At 36.0% G+C, this 10761-nt stretch overlaps 1 protein-coding gene across 1 annotated transcript; it reads right to left on the bottom strand.

Moving 5' to 3' along the window:
• Positions 1–3771: 3771 nt before the first annotated feature.
• On the bottom strand, positions 3772–7918 carry LOC132555966 (ras-related protein Rac1-like). Its single transcript, XM_060220352.1, has 3 exons — positions 7697–7918; positions 5197–5255; positions 3772–4928 (listed from the first exon to the last, which is right to left on the bottom strand). The coding sequence occupies exons 1-3, from the start codon at positions 7863–7865 to the stop codon at positions 4524–4526; spliced, it is 633 nt and encodes a 210-aa protein (XP_060076335.1). The 5' UTR covers positions 7866–7918; the 3' UTR covers positions 3772–4523.
• Between the last annotated feature and the right edge of the window lie 2843 nt (positions 7919–10761).

Genomic DNA, 10761 nt, shown 5'->3' with positions numbered 1-10761 from the left:
TAATTTTGTTGTTAAGTATTACACTTAGTATTCATGAAACAATTCAATAACACACATTATAATGCAGACAAAATTTATTAAAAAATAATCTTTCATTTTTACCAAGAGATAATGTGTATGTTTCAATAACCCATTTCACATTGTCTGATTCAAGTAAACAGGTTTAAATCACTTTTTGTGTTGAATTCATTGACACTCATTGCAAATCAGCAATGTGACATATATATGAAAGTTCTTGTGAAAGGAAGGGAAAAAGAAACTATGTAAATTATCTTGAATGAATTATGAGACAATATTGAAAGAAATCAATTCTGAATGATATTCTTCCCTATTTGAATATATCAGAAAAAAATCAGGGCAAATGTTTATCTCCCTTGTGTTTTCTAGGACAATAATATCTTGACCAATTTTGATGTCTATTTTTTTTTCCCAAACAGGTTAAGAAGACATATGTTTACTAACACTTTGTCATATGTTATGAATTTTTTTTATGTACATAAACATTGTACACAAGTGCCACATGATGAAGCAGGTACTTCAGCTCTCTGTAACACTCTGCTGATGTCGCAACTTACCTGGTAAAACATTTTGTCAAGGCTGTCAGTACTGTCATGACATTGGCAAATATGATTATGTAGATAGATTTCTGCATCTTTCTAATGTTGAAGATTTTAACCAGAATGTCATTTAAATTTCAAATTTGTTTGAATGATTCAATACAGGCCTTTCACAAGTATGTTTCTGTGTTAAAGCTTACAAATATAGGATAGAAGGCATTTTTAACCTTTTAACACAGTTTAAAACTCCATTAGCTTTATCTACAAATATATTGATTTAAAGATAAAACTGTAAGGACACATTTCTGGCAGAGAAGTGAAGATTAAGTATTGTTCTCTAAAGAAAATAACAATTGGAAATTTCACCGTTAATAATTCTTGTTTGTTTGCTGTGGGAAAATATGAAAATGTGAATTTCCTCACAGGAAACCAACATATCATGTTGAAGACTGTGTCGTGTTGATGGCCAGGAAACCTATTATTATGTTGTTATAATAAAGGCGCAGATGTGATAAACTTTTATAATCATGTGATGTGTGTGATAGTGAGGCTTGTGTATGTCATGTGACCTGGTCATGTGATAAGATATGAATTGTAGGTACATTTGTGACATGTGAGAATTAGACTGATATTTATATTGCTTGTATGTATCATGTTTCTTTTTTAAAACAAAAGACATCACAAAAGTTGTGAACATGTTCACGTAATCTTTATGCACTGACTCTGGTGAGACCATTTGTCCCTAAGAATTGAGAAGCCCTTATCTCCTTGTTGTGTTTCCTGGGATCGCGACCAATCGTGTAAATAGTTTTAAACCAACTTATAGTTATGGATTTATTGCAGAATATCATCTAAAGGCTTCTCCTGGACCTAGTTTATAAAGAAAGTAAAAATTCTTATAATCAATTTCTCGTCTGTTCTTTTTTGTGTCGTACTATATTCATTGTGGGTGCCACCAATTGACTTGCTGGTTCCAGAATTTGTATTGTCGCCCCACATCGACTTAATAGTCACAGAATTTGTATTGTCGCCCTACATCGACTTAATAGTCACAGAATTTGTATTGCTGTCGCACCACATCGACTTAATAGTCACCGAATTTGTATTGATGTCGCCCCATATCGACTTAATAGTCACAGAATTTGTATTGATGTCGCCCCACATCGACTTAATAGTCACAGAATTTGTATTGCTGTCGCCCCACATAGACCTAATAGTCACATAATTTGTATTGCTGTCGCCCCACATCGACTTAATAGTCACAGAATTTGTATTGCTGTCGCCCCACATCGACTTAATAGTCACAGAATTTGTATTGATGTCGCCCCACATCGACTTAGTCACAGAATTTGTATTGCTGTCGCCCATCATAGTCATATTGTACAATGTCTATTGTAATTTGTATTGTGATAGCAGCCATATATGATAAGTCTTGATTGCTGAGAAAAAAATCGTCAGCAATGTTGACGCCTGACTCACGGGCCGGGTAAGCTAAAAATTAAGACTTGTAAACGGTAAGAAAAATATGTATCGTTATATGCTTGGTGTATAGAGTCCAGAGTTTGTCCATGGCTGATGTGTCGATATCGACTCGCCATGACGGGCTGGACTTCACGGACATGACACAACTCTTTGGAGCAAAAGCGTTGATGTAAATATTTGGTATACGAAAGTGTAAAATTTGTTTGAATTTGGTCATAGAGTTATATTTTATCGGCAGCGTATTCAACAGTCGATATAGACTTCGATATATCTATGGCAAACCCTTTCAATTTGTATGCCATATAGGCTTTCAGAGTCTAGTCTTGAATTGAATTTAGCGGAGCGTTCTCTGCTCTGCTAAGTGAAATAGCCATGGCGTTTTCAATGAACATTCTCGCTATCGGTCCGAAGTTCTTACTATCAACGATATTATTTTTGTCTGGGACAAGAACAAATGAAAGCGCGGATAGATAGAAGCGCTATATGAACGATTAGATTCTCTAGAACTGAGCAATGAACATGTTCCAGGTGACCGATTAATCACGGTTGATGTGAAGTTATATTGTTTGACCAGAGCATACAAGTTCCTGGTTTCACTTTCACTATTTATTTTCGAAAATTCCCTGGTTTTGACATCAGTTGAAGTCTGATAATACTGTCTACACATAAGTACATTTTTACTAATAACAGGATTGATATTTTATACTCTTTGTTATAATTCCTTTTCTTTCTTAAAAGACTGTTAGCTGGTCGCTTTAATGTTTTGTTCCCTCATACTATGACGTTTCTACCACCCTGACAGCGAATTGACTACGTGTAGTTTGTGCCGCTTCAGTCGTTAAATGCAAAACACTAGGACAATAGCTATCTGGTTTTGTTGTAGTGTAATTGTCAGAATAACTTATAAATCATTGACTTGTGAAAACTGGCACTGACAAATGGTAATAAGATCACGGTCGCTGACATTGGGGACCAACAACCATTTACTTTTCAATAAAACCTGTCTGAGTTATGATAGTGTTCAGTTTTATCGCTTGACACGAACAATAAACGTAATACAGATCATGTCTCCCTTTTATTATTATTATATTATATAATTATCTGACAGAATAAATCTCCCAAGCATAACACATTACCTGTTCGTCGGTATTATTCAATAATAAGCTGCCGTGAACAGACAGTATTATTTTGTAAGCTGCCGAACCATCGGCCATGCTGATATGATACTCGAGATTTAAATAGCGACGCCTCACAACTATTGACGGGATGTTACAGTTGTCTGGCACAATTCATCAGTCCTGTTCATCCTTAACTTTTGTTTGTCCCGAGGTATTCTCTCCCACTTCTGTAACTTGGTAAGCTTTGCCACCAAACACTATGTTATCATTTCTGAGTGGAATTTATATTCGACAAGTTTAAAAGTAGCTTTTGCCCTTTATTTTGTCCGCAACATCAACCTTGTCCGGACATTTTATGCGTTTTTTGACCGATTACAATGGACGGCATAATTTGATTTAATGATATTTGGAGAGTCGTTGCCTATTTATTGTTTTTCAGCAATTCAATCTGTTCACATTGTTTAACCAAATGTCTTTCTTCAAGGTTTGATAGGCTTAATCATAATCACAGGTCAGGCTTTTTATTAATGTTGCGTTTTGAGTGAACATAATCCAAACGGAATTGCCTTTCGCTTTTGCGTGATGGGAACGGAAAAATAAGTGTCAACACAAAATAATGTTATGGTTGGTTTAATATTAAAGATCAATGGTAATAACAGGAAAGATGACCAGTTCACGTCTGAAGTTTTAAGATCTTGTGAAATAGTCGCTAAACAACGGTCATTTCACTAGAACGGCGTAAAATTACAAGTATATCAATTAAGAATAAAAAACCACCTTTAACTATCAACAGTTTAATAAATAACAATAAACATAGAGTAAAAATACAAACAAAAATCACAGATAAACTTTTGGATTGACAACTTCTCGTTGTGACGTGCATTGCTCTTCACAAACCACGTGGACTGGACACTTGGCCATTTGTTACTGACCAATCACAGATCACGTGACTGAGAGCATGTCGTTAACCTTCGCCTGATGAAGTATGTATCCACTTCATGATATATTGGAGTTCCGGTTTTGGTGACGACTATGAAAGTGTTTCCTTGTATACGTCTCCAGAACGCTTGGTGTTTGATGACTAATTCTCAAATGGACAATAGGGTCTTATTCCATAGCTCTGAAACCGTCACACTCTTCATCCCACTAGGTGCGCATTATTGTTTGAAGGCGCCATGACAAAAGTTTGCCAACATTTCGTCATTCTTTAAATTCTGTATCCGGTCAACTTATTGAGGGTCATGATACCCTATCGCAGGGCCCGTGATGTTGCCTCGTTGTCGCGTGACCCGATCAACAGTTCCAGCAATCGGCTACTGAGACTCAGTCCTGGTTACTATGACCACTGATCGTGGCCTGAGAGTAATTATACCAGAGTACTTTTCCTGTGGAACAGCCTTTTGAAACTGTTCCATTTTCTTTTCTTTTTCAAAACTGGATCTGCGGTCGAGCGGATGGCCGTTCTAAAAATCTCTTGTAATCCTACCCCATCCAACGAGCTACATTCCATGTACTTTATTGCACCTAAACGCTTGGCCATCTTACGTCCCTGTTGTGTTGACACGCACGAATCTGTGATATCAATGACCGACCCACGCAGATCCGTCTGCGTGCCGACCAGGATGAAGGGCGTATTTGGGCGATATTCCCGTATCTCCGGCACCCACTTGGTACGGACGTTGTCCAGCGAATCTTTATCGTCCACAGCAAAACAGACAAGAAATATATCTGTGTCGTAGTACGACAATGTCCTCAATCGGTCGTACGTATCCTGGAACGAGGCAAAACAGGATTATAATACAGAGCTCTAGGAATGCAGTTATCATTTGGTGAATTAAAACGGCATTCAGTATTTTAGAAAAAGTATAGTTCATTGGAATTTAAGAGTTTTCTTGAGATAATGAGGACGTTTTCTGCATTAATTTGCTTTTGATGTTGTAAACAATGGAGATGCACTTCGACTGGTGGAAAATGTGTCGGTGTACATTGAATTTCGTATTTGTCAATACTATAATATAAAACAATACAAATGGACGTACCTGGCCTGCCGTATCCATTATCATCACGGACACCTCACCTTCGTCTTTTGGTACCGGCACTGTAAGGAAACAAAGGGAGTTAACTCATTGTGACACAATGGATGAAATATGTCGTAAGACAAGATTTATAACTTGATTCTTATCTTTTTTGTTTTGAAAGAGTTCTGTTTTTATCAGTACATGGTACGAGTAGTCAGTATCATATCAAATGGGATATTATCAGACGAACAATATTTAGTAAGCCACGCTGGATAAAAAATTCAATCGAAATAATTTCAGATTTTGTTTTCCTTTACATCTTTATCTTTAAGCATTAATTTAAATTATATCTTTCTTTTCTAATACTAATTATAGACATAGTCGATATCGATAAAGGAACGGACAGTCATGTTGCTTATTGTTTGCAACTTCAAACTTCAGGTCCTTGGTGCCTCGCCCATCTCGTATATATTTTTGAGAAACATTACGTAAGCTTGTATCCGGGATTATCTACTGAAATTTCATTCTAAATACCTAACTCTTCCTGGAAATTCGGATTTTGGATTTTTTCCCCCCAATTTTTGACAGGTGATGCTTCACACGACACTTGACAGTAACACAACTGGTTTGATGTTAAAGTTAATGTGATGTATTTCGATAGTACGTACATTACAGTTGTATAACGTATTGTTGTCTTCCTAGACAAAAACTTCTATTTACTAATTACAAAGGTCAAGTAGTTCTTTATTTTCCTCAGAAGTACATCAACAAAACATTTGTTGTCGAAACTATGGTGTTCATCATCATCATCATCATCGTCGTCGTCGTCGTTAAATCTAGGGCCTCTATGAATAACGGTATTCTGCCCTACAGACGAGAGCTTTTCACAAGTTGATACTTGGGCAAACATGAATTAGTGGGTAAAAATTTCTGCTATGTAACTTGTATCCAATGTTGTGGTATTTTCTACGGTCTGAGTATTACGTCCGCCTATAACACTAGTCACTGCACGTCTATAGAAACTATGTCGTCTGTGGTCGGTAACATCAGTGTTATGATGTGTGAAGACAGGCGATAACTGCCTATAACACGATATCTGAAAGGTGTGTGGACATTTTAAATACCGAGTGTCATAAGAGATAGATTATATCATCACATGAAAAAAATGACATGGAATTTGAAAATTTTGTTACATAAAGGGTTTGGGATCAACTGATTATTATGTTTCTTTGGGATGGTAATGCAAGGTATTTTCGTTACCGAGTTTCCACAGTGACTGGGGAAAAAATCATCACGACTTCAAAATAGTTCATTGTGATAAAGTCTATCCATCGGATGACCTATGTGTACTTATATATATATGCCCAGACTCTTCATGATTCATCTGACTCAATCTAAAGCAGATGTTGGAGATTTTAGCTGGAGATGATTTGAGATTTCCTGATCGTTATAACTGGTTTAACTCTGTAAATTGTGTGTACCGAATGACGGATGTGTCAAATCGATGGGTGGACGGACAGTTCACGGCAACGCCCCATGAGACAAGATTCTTATTTTCCATTTTAGTAAAAATTTACAATACAAAACATTGAGTATGAAAGTCAATGGAAATTTTTATGGTTAATTCACGAAATTTTTCAATAATACACTTAACCGCACATTTCCGACCCAGCAGGGGTAACCATCCCATCCCGAAAATGCCTCAAAATCTACTATTTGGGAAAGTTGATTCACACGCCTCCCTGTCCTGGTTAAGGATAATAAATATATTCCCTATTAAGATTTAAATATTCATTTTTAGTTATAAAGGAAGATACTTATAATATTCAACAATTATCGTTAGCAAGTAACATTATATAATCCCCTTTTGAAGTTCACGTTAAAACCCTCGGAGCTTCGATTTTTTGTCTTTTTATCTCGAACTCCTTCAGTCCAGTCGTAAATATGTGTACAACAGGACTTGTAACATTACGTAATGCCTAACATGGAATGCTTTACAGTAAAAAAAACCCTCGGCGTTTTGATATTGTTTACGATTAGAGGCGAAGAATATTCTCCATTCCCAGTTTTTTTTGTAGTAGGATACTTTTGTTGTGACTACGTGTTAGTCTACTCGTGGCAATCCTTTGGTAAAGTTAGAGCAGTGAAATTGTTGTAATTCCAGAATAATTACATTCTACATAAAACGACGACACTTGACTAAGAAGAATTAGGAACCGGCCGTTGGTATAGTCGATCTTAATACACAAATACCGGTGGTTTAAAAAAAAATTCTGTATAAGAATTGACCTTTGTCGCGTGTTTGTTTAGATAAACAATTAATTATATTCTAATTAACCAAATTATTCATCAATCTATTTATATATTTATGGTAAGTATATTGTCTTGATAAATCGTTATTGAAATATCAATAATTATACTACACGTTTTTATGAAACAATTAAAAAGTTTTTAATGAATTTGTAATGATATTCATTTAATTAAGGTTTCAGTGAAAATCTAGATATGACGTAAAACTTACCTGTGTAACTGTCGAAGCAGGTGGGTTGGTATTCCGTCAGAATCTTTCCAGTACTGTAACTGAGAACCATGCTGGTTTTCCCCACCCCTCCGTCCCCAACTACCACACACTTTACCTCCCCCTCCCCAGCAGCAAAACTATCCACCCCTTCACCGCGCTTTGTAACCATTTTGTTGGATTTCGATAACGTGCGTAAGCGTCGTCTGCTTTGAATCCCAGTATGAGACGGTACTGTCACAATTCACACATATATATGTAGTATTAATAGCCATGACACTGAGTATACCAGTCAATGCAGCACTGATGACGTCACTCACTTCAACACTTGACGCCCCGCCCACCTGTAGATTAAAGTATTACAAGTGTGATACTATTTATAGTTTCGATATAGAGATTTCTGTTATTTGGACTTTACACTTGGGACAGGACGAAATGTTGCATATCTTATGATAAACACTTCATATATAAAAAGATATTTTTAGATAAGGATTACGCCACATCATTCAAAAATTCATGGCTTTACACTGCCATTCCTACATAGATAAAAAAAAAATAAACACCTTTACAGATTTTGGACTTTCACATATCTAAATATTTTCACGAGTTTTATTTTAAAAAATGAAATTCTTTGTTTCCGAAAATAAATGAAGTATTGTCCTAAATTCTCGTCTTTATATGGCAACAGACATCGTTTATCTCGTGTTAATATTCAAGTACTAATCTCCATGATTCATTTTTTATATCATTGCCTTATTAGTGTCCCAAGTAAACCGGATATTCGATGCCGATATGATTCAACCCGTGACGGATATTAAATGGGATATATATCACTGTGTTCAAACAGTTTTACACGTGTATATCATAAACGATACACAGAAAACCATTTTTATCGCGTCGGTTTTGTATCACAAACGAATGAACGACTGACTGAATGAATGTATTAATAAATGAGTGAGTGAATGAATGAATGAATGAATGAATGCATGAATTAAAATTAATCTAGTCTAGAGACCGCCCAAATCGCAATAGGACGATCGGAGATAAAGTGGTTTTAACGAGCGTATCTGACGATAAGATAAAAATAAATCAAGACGAATCTCATAAAATAGTATTTGATTTTTCTGTTTCACAGATTTTCTCTGTTCTGTGACGAATCCCTGTCATTGACATATTTATCTGTTGATGATTTTAATGTTTAACATTTACCACTGAACCTATCTTATCCCCATAGATATACTGACCAAACCAAGTGTCCTGACACGTTAACTAACTAGTCCACCATCTGATGATAGTGGGCTCTTCAAATCGCCACACGTTCACGGCCTGTCCGTCCAGCCGTCCGTGAACACCTCTTGTGATCGCTATTTCTTGAGAAGTATTGGCTGGATCTTTCTCAGGTTTCATATTTATGTTCACCTTGGTCCCAAGTTTGATCTTTGTAAGTTTTGGGACTGATCAGAAGAAAAACAAAGTGGCTGACAGACAGATTACTTTCTCGGATCTTAACAAAGAAAGTTTGTTATCACTGTTTCTTGAGAGGTACTGGTAGGGTAGGCTCCACTTGGTTTCTAATTGTGATCGTTTAATCTTGGGACTGACGAGAAAAAGAAAATGACTGGCTCGCAGCCATCTAGGATTTTGACTATGAAATTTTGTAATCCCTATTTCTCAAAAATACTGGATAAATCCTTCACAAACTGGGCTTCCTTTGGTTCCTAGTTGTGCCTATCTGATTTTGGAATTAACGAGAAAAACAAAGTGATCTTGGATTTGTCAGTTTGAGATTATTATCACTTTTCTTAAGAGGAATTTTCAAATTTCAAATCATTCAGAGCAAAGGAAGTAAGAGACAAGGAAGTGAAAGTTCCGATTGTGAAGAACGGTAACGATCAAAGGATGGTTGGTGCCAACATCCCTCTCGGATCTCTTGTAGTTGTTAAATATGGCTTGGAACAAAAAGGAAGATACGTACAGGCAGAAATATTTTTCTTCCAATTTTCAACTGTTCGATTGAGTAAGTTTGAAATAGACATAAGTGTTCGTATCGTGTGCTATGCAGAGAGGATCTAGGTTAGTGACAGGAATTACATATGTGTTTTCTGATAATTCACGACCGCTGTCATTAAATTCTACACTCAAATTAACTGTTTGATTAGCATTTCCATATGCTCGGCTGTATTTACATATTAATGAATCATAAAAAATACTTTGTAGATCCATAAACAGAAGGACAAAGAAATAAACCTTACGAAAATAGCCCAGATCACTTCTGTTACAGGAACGAAAATCATCTGCAAGATATTAAAAGGTATCATATATTATAATTTTTGGAGATGAAGACAGAAGTTATATATCTTCAAAAGGTCAAGTGTATCAAATTAAAATTTCCCTTTAACTTTCTGTTTGGTATGAATAAATTAAAAGTTTTTTTTATTTTATTATCTATAGGAATATGTTATTTTGACAACGAGACAAATAATTAAAGAATGTCGGCATCGGGCACTAGAAAAAGACAAATAGCGATCGGCGCAATACATACAAAATTCATAATGGAACACACACGACACAGTCGAAATTCTGTGAAATATAAAGATGATATTGAATTAACTTTCATACACACACACACATATATATGTATTATGTTTACGTGTGATATAAATCTTTTTTACGTTAATATGATTTCCTGAAATTATATCAAGTCATGTCCTTATCAGACACCGCTGGGTCACGAACCTTAAATAACGTTTCTTTTATCTCGAGCTACAAGGAACTAAGTGATCCGAGTCGAGCTGCTCTAATCTGTATGTACCAGTTAGCATTTGTTCTAATAAAGACTGAACTTATCGAGAAACCCACAATTAAATGACCACAAATTCGGTTGATGTTGACCACAGACGCGCGCGCGATGCCCGTAGGCAGGGATATACATCCTTCTCCAAGTCAACTTCCTTCGCCTACTGACGTCACATACCTGGGATATGTTTTAATACACACGTCCACGCGCAGATTATAATTAGAGAGTGTATTTAACAAATCAGGTCAAGTCCTTCTGGTCAACTCGTCAA

This window comes from Ylistrum balloti, unplaced genomic scaffold, assembly GCF_031769215.1.
Source record: "Ylistrum balloti isolate Yb309-2 unplaced genomic scaffold, AGI_CSIRO_Ybal_v1 Utg370532, whole genome shotgun sequence".
Lineage (NCBI taxonomy): Eukaryota > Metazoa > Mollusca > Bivalvia > Pectinida > Pectinidae > Ylistrum > Ylistrum balloti.
The sequence above is the reverse complement of the archived record's forward strand: the minus strand, read 5'-3'. Positions and strand labels throughout refer to the sequence as shown.